Raw genomic sequence first — 16,526 nt, 5'->3', positions numbered from 1 at the left:
GTGATACGGAAACAAGGCTCTCAGCTCTACAGTATGATGAGGAAACGTCTCTCAGCTTTACAAGAAACAGGGCTCTCAGCTGTACCGTGTGATAAGGAAACAGGGCTCTCTAAGCTCTACAGTGTGATACGGAAACAGGGCTCTCTCAGCTCTACAGCTTGATAAGGAAGCAGGGCTCTCTGAGCTCAACAGTATGATAAGGAAACGTCTCTCTCAGCTTTACAAGAAACGGCTCTCAGCTGTACCGTGTGATAAGGAAACAGGGCTCTCAGCTGTACCGTGTGATAAGGAAACAGGGCTCTCAGCTCTACGGTGTGATAAGGAAACAGGGCTCTCTAAGCTCTACAGTGTGATACGGAAACAGGGCTCTCTCAGCTCTACAGCTTGATAAGGAAGCAGGGCTCTCTGAGCTCAACAGTATGATAAGGAAACGTCTCTCTCAGCTTTACAAGAAACGGCTCTCAGCTGTACCATGTGATAAGGAAACAGGGCTCTCTCAGCTGTACCGTGTGATAAAGAAACAGGGCTCTCAGCTCTAGTGTGATAAGGAAACAGGGGTCTCTCAGCTCTATGGTGTGATAAGGAAACAGGGCTCTCTCAGCTCTACAGTGATTAGGAAACAGGGCTCCACCGAGCCCGCAAGGGGCTTGCTGCACTCGCCCCTCCTCGCCGGGATCCCGGCGTCGGTAAGCTGACCGGCGGTCAGGAGACCGGCGGTCAGCCATACTACACCCGCTCTAGTGTGATTAGGAAACAGGGCTCTCGCAGCTCTACAGTGTGATACGGAAACAGGGCTCTCTCAGCTCTACAGCTTGATAAGGAAATGTCTCTCTCAGCTTTACAAGAAACAGGGCTCTCAGCTCTACAGTGTGATAAGGAAACAGGGCTCTCTCAGCTCTACAGTGTGATAAAGAAACAGGGCTCTCGCAGCTCTACAGTGTGATAAAGAAACAGGGCTCTCAGCTCTAGTATGATAAGGAAACAGGGCTCTCTCAGCTCTACGGTGTGATAAGGAAACAGGGCTCTTTCAGCTCTACAGTGTGATACGGAAACAAGGCGTTCTCAGCTCTACAGTATGATGAGGAAACGTCTCTCAACTTTACAAGAAACAGGGCTCTCAGCTGTACCGTGTGATAAGGAAACGGGGCTCTCTAAGCTCTACAGTGTGATACGGAAACAGGGCTCTCTCAGTTCTACAGCTTGATAAGGAAGCAGGGCTCTCTGAGCTCAACAGTATGATAAGGAAACGTCTCTCTCAGCTTTACAAGAAACGGCTCTCAGCTGTACCGTGTGATAAGGAAACAGGGCTCTCAGCTCTACAGTGTGATAAGGAAACAGGGCTCTCTCAGCTTTACAGTGTGATAAGGAAACGGCTCTCTCAGCTCTATGGTGTGATAATGAAACAGGGCTCTCGCAGCTCTACAATGCGATAAAGAAACAGGGCTCTCAGCTCTAGTGTGATAAGGAGACGTGTCTCTCAGCTTTACAAGAAACGGCTCTCAGCTGTACCGTGTGATAAGGAAACAGGGCTCTCTCAGCTCTACGGTGTGATAAGGAAACAGGGCTCTCACAGCTCTACAGTGTGATACGGAAACAAGGCTCTCTCAGCTCTACAGTATGATGAGGAAACATCTCTCAGCTTTACAAGAAACAGGGCTCTCAGCTGTACCGTGTGATAAGGAAACAGGGCTCTCTAAGCTCTACAGTGTGATACGGAAACAGGGCTCTCTCAGCTCTACAGCTTGATAAGGAAGCAGGGCTCTCTGAGCTCAACAGTATGATAAGGAAACGTCTCTCTCAGCTTTACAAGAAACGGCTCTCAGCTGTACCGTGTGATAAGGAAACATGGCTCTCAGCTGTACCGTGTGATAAGGAAACAGGGCTCTCAGCTGTACCATGTGATAAGAAAACAGGGCTCTCTCAGCTGTACCGTGTGATAAGGAAACAGGGCTCTCTCAGCTGTACCGTGTGATAAGGAAACAGGGCTCTCAGCTCTACAGTGTGATAAGGAAACAGGGCTCTCTCAGCTGTACCATGTGATAAGGAAACAGGGCTCTCTCAGCTGTACCGTGTGATAAGGAAACAGGGCTCTCAGCTCTACAGTGTGATAAGGAAACAGGGCTCTCAGCTCTACAGTGTGATAAGGAAACAGGGCTCTCTCAGCTCTACAGTGTGATAAGGAAACAGGGCTCTCTCAGCTGTACCGTGTGATAAGGAAACAGGGGTCTCAGCTGTACCGTGTGATAAGGAAACAGGGGATGCAGTCAGTTTACCTCCAATCAAAATCCCAACGTTCAAAATCCCAACACCAATTGACCGATGGTCAAAATCCTGACATGGACAAAATACCGACATTTAAAATACAGGCAAGGTCAAAATACCGACAGGTCAAAATGCCGACAGGTCAAAATACCGACATGAGTTTTTCATGATTTTTTTCATTGAAACCGACTTGTTCATACTTTACCATCCCAGTGGACCTGGAGGGGGAATATAATAGTGTGCCGGAATATAATAGTGTGCCGAGCGCAGCGAGGCACCGTGCCCGAAGCATGGCGAGCGCAGCGGTACACTTTATATGGTGTCCATGTCGACATACACACACAAAAAAAAAAAGACGCATGTCGGTATTTTGACCTGTCGGCATTTTACATGTCGGTATTTTGACCTTGTCGGTATTTTAAATGTCGGGATTTTGTCCATGTCGGGATTTTGACCATCGGTCAATTGGTGTCGGGATTTTGAACGTTGGCATTTTGATTGGAGGTATTTCATACCGATCCCGGAAACAGGGCTCTCTCAGCCTTACAGTGTGATAAGGAAACAGGGCTCTCCCAGCTCTACCATGTGATACGGAAACAGGGCTCTCTCAGCTCTACAGCTTGATAAGGAAGCAGGGCTCTCTCAGCTCAACAGTATGATGAGGAAACGTCTCTCAGCTTTACAAGAAACGGCTCTCAGCTGTACCGTGTGATAAGGAAACAGGGCTCTCAGCTCCACAGTGTGATAAGGAAACAGGGCTCTCTCAGCTCTACGGTGTGGTAAGGAAACAGGGCTCTCTCAGCTCTACAGTGTGATACGGAAACAAGGCTCTCTCAGCTCTACAGTATGATGAGGAAACGTCTCTCAGCTTTACAAGAAACAGGGCTCTCAGCTGTACCGTGTGATAAGGAAACATGGCTCTCAGCTGTACCGTGTGATAAGGAAACAGGGCTCTCTCAGCTCTATGGTGTGATAAGGAAACAGGGCTCTCTCAGCTGTACCGTGTGATAAGGAAACAGGGCTCTCAGCTGTACCATGTGATAAGGAAACAGGGCTCTCTCAGCTGTACCATGTGATAAGGAAACAGGGCTCTCTCAGCTGTACCGTGTGATAAGGAAACAGGTCTCTCAGCTCTACAGTGTGATAAGGAAACAGGGCTCTCTCAGCTTTACAGTGTGATAAGGAAACGGCTCTCTCCTCTATGGTGTGATAAGGAAACAGGGCTCTCGCAGCTCTACAATGCGATAAAGAAACAGGGCTCTCAGCTCTAGTGTGATAAGGAAACGTGTCTCTCAGCTTTACAAGAAACTGCTCTCAGCTGTACCGTGTGATAAGGAAACAGGGCTCTCTCAGCTCTACGGTGTGATAAGGAAACAGGGCTCTCACAGCTCTACAGTGTGATACGGAAACAAGGCTCTCTCAGCTCTACAGTATGATGAGGAAACATCTCTCAGCTTTACAAGAAACAGGGCTCTCAGCTGTACCGTGTGATAAGGAAACAGGGCTCTCTAAGCTCTACAGTGTGATACGGAAACAGGGCTCTCTCAGCTCTACAGCTTGATAAGGAAGCAGGGCTCTCTGAGCTCAACAGTATGATAAGGAAACGTCTCTCTCAGCTTTACAAGAAACGGCTCTCAGCTGTACCGTGTGATAAGGAAACATGGCTCTCAGCTGTACCGTGTGATAAGGAAACAGGGCTCTCTCAGCTCTATGGTGTGATAAGGAAACAGGGCTCTCTCAGCTGTACCGTGTGATAAGGAAACAGGGCTCTCAGCTGTACCATGTGATAAGGAAACAGGGCTCTCTCAGCTGTACCATGTGATAAGGAAACAGGGCTCTCTCAGCTGTACCGTGTGATAAGGAAACAGGGCTCTCAGCTCTACAGTGTGATAAGGAAACAGGGCTCTCTCAGCTGTACCGTGTGATAAGGAAACAGGGCTCTCTCAGCTGTACCGTGTGATACGGAAACAGAGCTCTCAGCTCTACAGTGTGATAAGGAAATAAATGTTTTTAGTTAAATATTTTGTTTCTCAAATCAGTGTTGCAGACGCTGGAATCAGGGCACTTGGTCTCTAGGATATATGGCTGTTTACTCCAGATGCACCATGCCGACCCTTTAGCTTCTCTTCGGGGTAAGTGGGAGTCGGATGTAGGTCCATTATCGGATGATATATGGAAGAATGCTTTGGGGTCCCATCGGCTCTCCACTTCTTCCGTTAGATACCAGCAAATTCAATTGTATATACTTCACAGGGTGTATATGACCCCAGTGAGACTGACGCATATTGGGGGATCTCATAGCTCGGGGTGCCCTAAGTGTGGAAGCCTGGGAGCTGACTTTTGGCATCTGCTCTGGTCATGCCCTACGATGTTGTTATTCTGGAAAGAAGTTATACGTGTCATAATTGATAGAGGTATTACCTCTCCCATATTTACACCTGTAACGTGTGTATTGCTGGCTATAGACGAGGAGGCTTTAGATCTGCCCAGCAGGCGTTATGTCATTAATCTATGCGCTCTGGCCAAGGTTTGCATAGCTAGGCTGTGGTTGGATGGGGAAGCCCCGATACCTAGGGCATGGATCTCTTTGGTCAATGAAACCATTGCACATGAGAAGTTTGTGTTCCTAGCTAGGAAGGCGGAAAATAAATTATTTACGGTTTGGGGGAAGTGGATGGGCTCTAGATATTTCAAGGATAAATGAAGCTCAGATTTGTATTTATTTTTCCCCCTTTTTTCGATGGGATATTTTAGAGATGGTCAGCCCGTGGCCAGCCATGTATCGTTATGTTATGTTGCAATATTATTATGCTATCTCTGCTATGCACGTGCTTAATTTGGAAGTGGTATATTCGGAACGTTTTGATCCAGGTCACCAGTGCTCTGTAATTACATAGATTTGTCTGAATTCTCATTTGTCTGTTGTACTATGTACTCCATTTTTTTTTTTTTTTCTCCTTCTTGGTATCAATGCAGCTGTCTGTATTATGGTTAGTATGTTTGTTTTTGTTGTTTTTAGTCGTTTTGTAAGTTGTTAAAGCAAAACTTTAAAAATCCAATAAAAAATTATTGAATTTAAAAAAAAATATTGTGTTTCTATTCACCCATGACAAAAAATGTTGCATTCTAAACCAATCCTGTGACACCAGTCTTGTAATGTTTTTGTTTGCACAGCCGCACCGTATTGGGCCTACTTAAATACCACATTTTATGCTTTAGTTAGAGTAATTGTACCTTATCGTATTTCTATTTTCAGATTTCACAAAGGTGATGTACTTATAACCACGGCTACAGGCATGATGTCTGAAGAGGAAGGAGAGAAATGGGGCTTGGTACCTACACATGCATACGCTGTATTGGACATAAGGGAATACAAGGTTTGATGTTACATATTTTTTAATGCTTGATTGGACTATGCACAGGTTTACTATAAATGTGCTGAGTGCTTGATTGTTGCATAGTACAGTACTTCAGTTTTAGTATAGATAGGTTTCATACACAATAGCCTTGAAAAGACACAGTTAGTGTAAAGCAGGGTACACACTGGTGTGATGTGTACCATACTTGCCTGCTCTCCCAGGAAGCTGCGGGAGGTTCCCATTTTTTGGGGTAGCCCTCCGCACCCCCGGAAGAGTAGGTTGGTCTCCCGCATCCTGCTCTCACCCTAGTGATGCGGGCAGGATGGAGAGATACTCTCACATATTTGCGGGTCTGTGGGGTGGGGAAGGGATTAAAATTACGCAAATTGCATAATTTTAGCCCTGCTCCTTCCCGCGGACCCATGAATCGTAGCGTTTTCCCGGTGGGGGGCTTGATGTCACAGCCCAGCCCCACCCCCCAAAGTCTCCCATAGCATCTCCTCTCCGAGCTTCTCCCAGAGAGGAGAAATTTAAAGTAGGCAAGTATGATGTGTACCCAGGCGATATGACGGGCTGGCATATTGGAAGCCTGTGTACACATTGAGCGATGTTAATGAAGGAGAGAACGATCACTGTTAAATGCACTCAGAACTGGGTGCGAATAGAACCATGAGAGGTGTGTCATCTGTACACACGACTGAAGTATTGTAACTGGCTATATATGCCTACAACACTCCCATGACAATACCCACAATATGGTTCTCTTCTGTTTGATACCCTGAAACACCATTTCTTCACATAAGTAGAGAATCATCCAAGATCCTTCTGACTCGGTATCGTCCAGAGATGAGCAAAGATGCTGCAGCACTAGTGCAGTTTGCTAAGACTCGATAGATGCGGTAGCATATGGACCTGTGCGCACCTCCGTATCAGGCCCACATTCTTATGCAACTTCAGTGTAGTTTACCACTGTTACATTTTATTAATTGTCAGATAACATTTATTAGGTTTCAAGAAAACACATAAAATGTTTAATATGAACATCTGTGGGTAAAACACAGAAGCTCAGACTGAGGGCCTGATTCAGAGAAATACGCAAAGCCAATGTTCCACTCATCTGAGTGATTATCTGCAGACTTCACATGTGCTGAGTTCACATTGGGCAGGCGTCAAAGTGCCACTGCGATCCTGCATGCAATAAGGATTCCATCGCAAAGTGATTGACAGGAAGTAACAGTTTGGGGGTGTTAACATTGTGTTAGCGGGGAGTGGTTATTAAAACCGCGTCAAGGCCATTTCTCTAACGTCCTAAGTGGATGCTGGGGACTCCGTCAGGACCATGGGGAATAGCGGCTCCGCAGGAGACAGGGCACAAAAATAAAGCTTTAGGATTAGGTGGTGTGTACTGGCTCCTCCCCCTATGACCCTCCTCCAAGCCTCAGTTAGGTTTTTGTGCCCGTCCGAGCAGGGTGCAATCTAGGTGGCTCTCCTAAAGAGCTGCTTAGAAAAAGTTTTTAGGTTTTTTATTTTCAGTGAGTCCTGCTGGCAACAGGCTCACTGCATCGAGGGACTTAGGGGAGAGAATTTCAACTCACCTGCGTGCAGGATGGATTGGATTCTTAGGCTACTGGACACCATTAGCTCCAGAGGGAGTCGGAACACAGGTCTCACCCTGGGGTTCGTCCCGGAGCCGCGCCGCCGACCCCCCTTACAGATGCTGAAGATTGAAGGTCCGGAAACAGGCGGCAGAAGGCTCTTCAGTCTTCATGAAGGTAGCGCACAGCACTGCAGCTGTGCGCCATTGTTGTCACACACTTCACACCAAGCGGTCACGGAGGGTGCAGGGCGCTGCTGGGGGCGCCCTGGGCAGCAATATTTAATACCTTTATGGCAAAAGAATACATCACATATAGCCATTGAGGCTATATGTATGTATTTAACCCATGCCAGTTATCTAAAACTACGGGAGAAAAGCCCACCGAAATAGGGGGCGGAGCTTATTCTCCTCAGCACACAGCGCCATTTTCCTGCTCAGCTCCGCTGTGAGGAAGGCTCCCAGGACTCTCCCCTGCACTGCACTACAGAAACAGGGTAAAACAGAGAGGGGGGGCATTTTTTTGGCGATATTTTGATATATTTAAGCTGCTATAAAGAACAACACTTATATAAGGTTGTTCCCATATATATTATAGCGCTTGGGTGTGTGCTGGCAAACTCTCCCTCTGTCTCCCCAAAGGGCTAGTGGGGTCCTGTCTTCGATAAGAGCATTCCCTGTGTGTCTGCTGTGTGTCGGTACGTGTGTGTCGACATGTATGAGGACGATGTTGGTGTGGAGGCAGAGCAATTGCCGATAATGGTGATGTCACCCCCCAGGGAGTCGACACCGGAATGGATGGCTTTGTTTATGGAATTACGTGATAATGTCAGCACATTACAAAAATCAGTTGACGACATGAGACGGCCGGCAAACCAGTTAGTACCTGCCCAGGCGTCTCAGACACCGTCAGGGGCTGTAAAGCGCCCTTTACCTCAGTCGGTCGACACAGACCCAGACACAGACACTGAATCTAGTGTCGACGGTGATGAAACAAACGTATTTTCAAGTAGGGCCACACGTTATATGATCACGGCAATGAAGGAGGCTTTGCATATCTCTGATACTGCAAGTACCACAAAAAGGGGTATTATGTGGGGGGTGAAAAAACTACCTGTAGTTTTTCCTGAATCAGAGGAATTAAATGATGTATGTGATGAAGCGTGGGTTAACCCAGATAGAAAAATGCTAATTTCAAAAAAGTTATTAGCATTATACCCTTTCCCGCCAGAGGTTAGGGCGCGCTGGAAAACACCCCCTAGGGTGGATAAGGCGCTCACACACTTATCAAAACAAGTGGCGTTACCGTCTCCTGATACGGCCGCCCTCAGGGATCCAGCTGATAGGAGAATGGAAACTACCCTAAAAAGTATATACACACATACTGGTGTTATACTGCGACCAGCCATCGCCTCAGCCTGGATGTGCAGTGCTGGGGTCGTCTGGTTGGATTCCCTGACTGAAAATATTGATACCCTGGATAGGGACAGTATTTTATTGACTATAGATGCACTCTGGCATCGAGAGTAAATGCGATGTCCATATCTGCCAGAAGGAGTTTATGGACGCGACAGTGGTCAGGTGATGCGGATTCCAAACGACATATGGAAGTATTGCCGTATAAAGGGGAGGAATTATTTGGCGTCGGTCTATCGGATCTGGTGGCCACGGCAACTGCCGGAAAATCCACCTTTTTACCTCAGACCCCCTCCCAACAGAAAAAGACACCGTCTTTTCAGCCGCAGTCCTTTCGGTCCTATAAGAACAAGCGGACAAAAGGACAGTCATATCTGCCTCGGGGCAGAGGAAGGGGTAAGAGAGGGCAGCAAGCAGCCCCTGCCCAGGAACAGAAGCCCTCCCAGGGTTCTGCAAAGCCCTCAGCATGACGCTGGGGCCTTACAAGCGGACTCAGGAGCGGTGGGGGGTCGACTCAAGAATTTCAGCGCACAGTGGGCTTGCTCACAGGTGGACCCCTGGATTCTGCAGGTAGTATCTCAGGGTTACAGGTTGGAATTCGAGAAGTCTCCCCCTCGCCGGTTCCTAAAGTCTGCTTTGCCAACGTCTCCCTCAGACAGGGCGATGGTATTGGAAGCCATTCACAAGCTGTTTTCTCAGCAGGTGATAGTCAAGGTACCCCTCCTACAACAGGGAAAGGGGTATTACTCCACGCTATTTGTGGTACCGAAGCCGGACGGCTCGGTAAGACCTATTCTAAATCTGAAATCTTTGAACCTGTACATACAAAAATTCAAGTTCAAGATGGAGTCACTCAGAGCAGTGATAGCGAATCTGGAAGAAGGGGACTTTATGGTGTCCCTGGACATAAAGGATGCTTACCTACATGTCCCAATTTGCCCTTCACATCAAGGGTACCTCAGGTTCGTGGTGCAAAACTGTCATTATCAGTTTCAAACGCTGCCGTTTGGATTGTCCACGGCACCTCGGGTCTTTACCAAGGTAATGGCCGAAATTATGATTCTTCTGCGAAGAAGAGGCGTATTAATTATCCCTTACTTGGACGATCTCCTGATAAGGGCAAGGTCCAGAGAACAGCTGGAGGACGGAGTAGCACTAACCCAACTAGTGCTGCAACAACACGGGTGGATTCTGAATTTTCCAAAATCTCAGTTGACCCCGACGACACGTCTGCTGTTTCTGGGAATGATTCTGGACACGGTTCAGAAAAAGGTGTTTCTTCCGGAGGAGAAAGCCAGGGAGTTATCCGAACTTGTCAGGAACCTCCTAAAACCAGGGAAAGTGTCTGTGCATCAATGCACAAGAGTCCTGGGAAAGATGGTGGCTTCTTACGAAGCGATTCCATTCGGCAGATTCCACGCACGAACTTTTCAGTGGGATCTGCTGGACAAATGGTCCGGATCGCATCTGCAGATGCATCAGCGGATAACCTTATCGCCACGGACAAGGGTGTCTCTTCTGTGGTGGTTGCAGAGTGCTCATCTGTTAGAGGGCCGCAGATTCGGCATACAGGACTGGGTCCTGGTGACCACGGATGCCAGTCTGAGAGGCTGGGGAGCGGTCACACAGGGAAGAAACTTCCAGGGAGTATGGTCAAGCCTGGAGATGTCTCTTCACATAAATATACTGGAGCTAAGAGCGATTTACAATGCTCTAAGTCTGGCAAAACCCCTGCTTCAGGGTCAGCCGGTGTTGATCCAGTCGGACAACATCACGGCAGTCGCCCACGTAAACAGACAGGGCGGCACAAGAAGCAGGACAGCAATGGCAGAAGCTGCAAGGATTCTTCGCTGGGCGGAAGATCATGTGATAGCACTGTCAGCAGTATTCATTCCGGGAGTGGACAACTGGGAAGCAGACTTCCTCAGCAGACACGATCTACACCCGGGAGAGTGGGGACTTCATCCAGAAGTCTTCCACATGATTGTGAACCGTTGGGAAAAACCAATGGTGGATATGATGGCGTCCCGCCTCAACAAAAAACTGGACAGGTATTGCGCCAGGTCAAGAGACCCTCAGGCAATAGCTGTGGACGCTCTGGTAACACCGTGGGTGTTCCAGTCAGTGTATGTGTTCCCTCCTCTGCCTCTCATACCAAAGGTACTGAGAATTATACGGCAAAAGGGAGTAAGAACGATACTAGTGGCTCCGGATTGGCCAAGAAGAACTTGGTACCCGGAACTTCAAGAGATGCTCACGGAGGATCCGTGGCCTCTACCTCTAAGACCGGACCTGCTTCAGCAGGGACCGTGTCTATTCCAAGACTTACCGCGGCTGCGTTTGACGGCATGGCGGTTGAACGCCGAATTCTAAGGGAAAAAGGAATTCCGGAAGAGGTCATTCCTACACTGGTAAAAGCCAGGAAGGAGGTGACTGCACAACATTATCACCGCATTTGGAGAAAATATGTTGCGTGGTGTGAGGCCAGGAAGGCCCCCACGGAGGAATTTCAACTGGGTCGATTCCTACATTTCCTGCAAACAGGATTGTCTATGGGCCTCAAATTGGGGTCCATTAAGGTTCAAATTTCGGCCCTGTCGATTTTCTTCCAAAAAGAATTGGCTTCAGTTCCTGAAGTCCAGACTTTTGTAAAAGGAGTACTACATATACAGCCCCCGGTTGTGCCCCCAGTGGCACCGTGGGATCTTAATGTAGTCTTGGATGTTCTCAAATCCCATTGGTTTGAGCCGCTCAAATCGGTGGAGTTGAAGTATCTTACATGGAAAGTAACCATGCTACTGGCCCTGGCTTCAGCCAGGAGAGTATCAGAATTGGCGGCTTTATCATATAAGAGCCCATATCTGATTTTCCATACGGACAGGGCAGAACTGCGGACACGTCCTCATTTTCTGCCTAAGGTGGTGTCAGCGTTTCACCTGAACCAGCCTATTGTGGTGCCTGCGGCTACTAACGATTTGGAGGATTCCAAGTTGTTGGACGTGGTCCGGGCATTGAAAATATATATTTCAAGAACGGCGGGAGTCAGAAAGTCTGACTCACTGTTTATATTGTATGCACCCAACAAGATGGGTGCTCCTGCTTCTAAGCAGACGATTGCTCGTTGGATTTGTAGCACAATTCAACTTGCACATTCTGTGGCAGGCTTGCCACAACCTAAATCTGTCAAGGCCCATTCCACAAGGAAAGTGGGCTCATCCTGGGCGGCTGCCCGGGGGGTCTCGGCATTACAACTCTGCCGAGCTGCTACTTGGTCAGGGGCAAACACATTTGCAAAATTCTACAAATTTGATACCCTGGCTGAGGAGGACCTTGAGTTCTCTCATTCGGTGCTGCAGAGTCATCCGCACTCTCCCGCCCGTTTGGGAGCTTTGGTATAATCCCCATGGTCCTGACGGAGTCCCCAGCATCCACTTAGGACGTTAGAGAAAATAAGAATTTACTTACCGATAATTCTATTTCTCGTAGTCCGTAGTGGATGCTGGGCGCCCATCCCAAGTGCGGATTGTCTGCAATACTTGTACATAGTTATTGTTACAAACAAATTCGGGTTGTTATTGTTGTGAGCCGTCTGTTCAGAGGCTCCTACGTTTGTCATACTGTTAACTGGGTTCAGATCACAAGTTATACGGTGTGATTGGTGTGGCTGGTATGAGTCTTACCCGGGATTCAATATCCTTCCTTATTGTGTACGCTCGTCCGGGCACAGTATCCTAACTGAGGCTTGGAGGAGGGTCATAGGGGGAGGAGCCAGTACACACCACCTAATCCTAAAGCTTTATTTTTGTGCCCTGTCTCCTGCGGAGCCGCTATTCCCCATGGTCCTGACGGAGTCCCCAGCATCCACTACGGACTACGAGAAATAGAATTATCGGTAAGTAAATTCTTATTTTTCGGGGCATGTATCTGACATCAGCTGCGAGTCCTAACGTACAAAAACATGGCACTTGCATGACTACTGCCTGGTCCAGCCACTGTGGCCATAGGTCTACCCTTCAGCGTATAGGCTGCATATGTGTACGCAATTACGAATGAGTTGTGGTAGCTCCGGCTGGCGTCTCTTTTCTTCTCTGGGTGGTAGCGCAGTTGCGCTGTGGAGAAAATCGCACGTGCAGCTGCATTAGTGTTCTTCTCTAACTCAGGCCCTGAGTACCATTTGTTCCACATTCACCTAGCGCAGTCATTCTTACATAGGGCCTAATTCCGCTATTCTGAGAAATTGCAGTTGTCTACGAATAGAAAGGCGCCGCCCGACAGGAAGAAAAACGCCCCCGTGCAAGTTTGCAAATGCATTGCAGATCGCTAACCACTCGCAGATGCAAACGCAATTCCCGGAGAAGAATCTTTGCCATCTTATTAAATGTAAGTGGGTCTGATACTGACAGTAATCTGCTACTGAGACGCCCTGGAAGTTGTCTGCGCTGACGTCCGAGACCCTCCAAAAATGCCTTGGCATGCCTACGTTTTTCTGACGCACCCAGAAAACGGCAGGTTTCCGCCCAGAAATGCCAGGTTCCTGTCAGTCAAACAGCTGCTACATTGTGATTTATGATTGGTATGCAATTTCTGTTGATAGTACCCCTCGTGTGGGGTGGTATTCAGTTTGCCGGCTGTCGGGATCCCGGCGCACAGTATGCCGGTGCCGGAATCCCGTTAGCCGGCATACCGACACTTTTTCTCCCTCTTGGGGGTCCACGACCCCCATGGAGGGAGAATAAATAGCGTGTCCGCAGCGTGGCGAACGCAGCGAGCCCGCAAGGGGATCATTTGCGCTTGCCACGCTGTCGGTATGCCGGCTGTAGGGATCCCGGTGCCGGTATGCTGGTCGACGGGAGCCCGGCCGCCAGCATACCATACTACACCCCTCGTGCGGGTGCAATGCGAACGCTATGCATGCGCAGTCGTTCGAAAATCACTCAAGTTGCGATTTCTCAGAATGACGATCCATGCTGAATTAGGCCCACAGTCCAGACATCCGTAACCTTTTCCATCAGACAGTCCAAAAGTAGATTTTCTCCAGTGTCTTTCCCAGGGTCAGGCTGTGATAGTCTCATCAAGGTTGTTGGTAGTTTACTCTACCAAGTGAGGGTAGTCTATTCAAACATTATGGAGCTCATGTATAGTAGTACAGTATGTGCAACGGTTATTTTATGTAAATCCCCATACTTTGGAAATGCACCAAATAAACATATATATATATATATATATATATATAAGTATGTGCAGAATTTACACTTGCAGGATGTTTTTTGGGGGGGATTTTTATGCTGTCAGTGGGGTTTCTCCAGGGGAGGGGGCATCAGTCAGGGGGCTGGGGTTTGTATAACAACACACTCACAGCTTATCTGTCCCTGTGTCTTGTATTTGATTACATATTAAAAGATGTCATACACTATAGAAGTTGTGGTGCTTCTTATGGCATATTTTGGTCATAAAAAAATCATGTTGTACTAGTATAGGACATCTTAGCCACATCCAGAGGCGGAATTGCCATTGGTTCAGCAGGTTTATTACACCTGGGCCTGTGGGGACTAAGGAGCCCACAGATTTCCAGACCAGCAATGAGTGTTCCTTTGGGCCACCGCATGACCACTTTGAGCAAAGGCAAACGATGGAAGCAGCAAAGGGAGCAGGGTGGGAGCCACTGCCTGAGGAATCTGCCCCTTACATAAGGGAGACGGGGTTGACCTTGTGTGTGTGTGTGCAGCCACATCAGTTTGCCGTCTGAGTCAGACTGATAGGGAATTCCTGCTGCTTGTCAGCGCTGATGATCACAGATGTGTACTGCCTCTAATTCTCAAAGATGTGAATTCTTCCTGAATCACAGCTGTCTATGAATTAGAGGCAGCTTACAGCCGGTGTATCTGGTGCTGTCAGAGCCTGCTTGATCGAGTGCCGAACCGAGGAAAGCATAGGAGGTGGGGACCCCTCTATCAGACAGGGCAGTGGCCGCAAATGATTTGTGTGCAGGTGTTGATATTGCAGAGTTATATACAGTAGGCACAAAACCAATGGATGACTCGTATGAACAGCCCAGTTACTTAACCTGTAGTGTTAGCTCATTATAGATAGCAGGTACAGCCATACCCACTGTTACATGTACACTGGTAATGGAGCAAAGCTGGAGAGGATCAGGGTTTCATACAGCTCACCAGCTGGTGAGTGTAAACTGCAAACAGATAGCTGTGCAGGGATGCTGGACTAGCTTTATGACAGGTGGTAACCAGGTCTCGTAGGAGACTTCTCTCTTCCACCATGTCACTACACAGTCTTATACAGTAAAGAAATAAGATGGGCCCTGCACATTGCCAATAGTTATCTAGGTGGCCATCTTGGGATAGGGCATGAGATCTCCCTGGAGGATAAAAATACTTGAGTCTGTGGAATATTTCTGTCCATGTGAAAATTATATATGTATATACAGTATGTAATTTAGATACTTGTTCTACTACGTACAGGCATTGCGGTTTCTCCAGTTGAAGAATCCTTGGAGTCATTTACGATGGAAAGGTCGTTTTTGTGAGAAAGACGAGAGGAGCTGGACTCCAGAACTGCAGAAATACTTGAACTTTGACCCACGAACAGCCCAAAAAATTGACAATGGTAAATTATATCCTATAACATTTACATTATGTTAAGGCAGAGGTTCTAAAACGTGGTCCTCAAGGCACTCCAACGTCCAGGTTTTGAGTATTTCCATGGATCAGCATAGATGGTTAAATCAAATTGACTGAGGTACTAATTAAGTCACCTGCGGCCAAGCATGGATATACTTAAAACCTGGACTATTGGGGTGCCTTGAGGACTGCGTTTGAGAACCTCTGCGTGTTAAGGTATTTTCCTCAAGTAATGATATACAGGTTGAATCTCCCATATCCAAAAAATACGAAATATTCCGAAATACAGAATTTTTTGAGCACAACTGAGATAGTGACATCTCTGCTTTCTGATTTGTTTCAGGCACAAAATTATAAAAACACATTGTATAAAATTACCTTCAGGCTGTGTGTATATGAAACATAAATACATTCTGTGTTTAGACTTGGATCCCATCCCCAAGATATCTCATTATGGTATGCAAATATTCCAAAATACTGCGCCTCATATCAGTCATACCGCCACAACACCAGGTGTAAGATGGCGGGGCTGGTGCAAACAAGGTCAAACATTGAGGTGTGTAGTGTGATCAGAATCCTGCATCTAAAGGACACATCAGAAGCTGAAATTCCTCACCAACTTGTCATGTTGTACGGTGATAACGTCATGTCACGGAGACCGGTTTTGTGCACTGCCTGTGGTTGATGTGCTTGGCCGGTTGGTGCAGGTATCAAGTCCTATTGTGATTGAGTGTGAGCCCCTCCATGCAGTATGGACATGTACTTCCCCCTTAAAATGCATCCATCTTTTTATGTTGTTTCAATAGCTTTACTCTGGGAAAATATGCCAGCCTGTCTAGGCCTATTGGTGCACACTTATACTTCACACATAACCTCTCACTGTGCCTATACTCCCACTGACCAATTAAAAAGCCACCATCTTGCTGTTCAGACTTATGTTTTGGTACATTTAAGCACACATGCGCCCACATTCTACTAATCACCTACCCTCTATATATCCACATATAATGTTACATTTTCTCTTCTACACTTGCGCATATCATTGACCCCAGGCCAACATTACTGTTGTGACTGGGCCATAGAGCACATCAGGAACCTCAGCAATCTCTCTGGACTAATTTACAAAATGTAACACTTATCCTCCTGTATACAATTCCTATATGGTCTGTAAGCTTGTGAGCAGGGCCCTCTTACCTCTTTGTCTATTACCCATTTTTGTTTTATTGCTGTTTTGTTCCCAATTGTATAGTGCAACGGTGG

The 16,526-nt window shown here is 47.4% G+C and overlaps 1 protein-coding gene across 2 annotated transcripts in view; it reads left to right on the top strand.

Annotated features, from left to right (window-relative positions):
• CAPN7 (calpain 7) overlaps positions 1–16,526 on the top strand; it is a 218,559-nt gene that overhangs the window by 152,289 nt on the left and 49,744 nt on the right. For both annotated transcript variants that reach the window (XM_063922347.1, XM_063922348.1), the window contains 2 exons: positions 5,519–5,639; positions 15,108–15,252. In XM_063922347.1, coding sequence (XP_063778417.1) covers positions 5,519–5,639; positions 15,108–15,252 — 266 coding nt within the window. The remainder of the gene's footprint in view (positions 1–5,518; positions 5,640–15,107; positions 15,253–16,526) is intronic.

The sequence above is a fragment of the Pseudophryne corroboree genome, chromosome 5 (assembly GCF_028390025.1).
Source record: "Pseudophryne corroboree isolate aPseCor3 chromosome 5, aPseCor3.hap2, whole genome shotgun sequence".
Taxonomy (NCBI): Eukaryota; Metazoa; Chordata; class Amphibia; order Anura; family Myobatrachidae; genus Pseudophryne; species Pseudophryne corroboree.
Note: the sequence above shows the minus strand (reverse complement) of the source record. Positions and strands in the feature narration are given on the sequence as shown.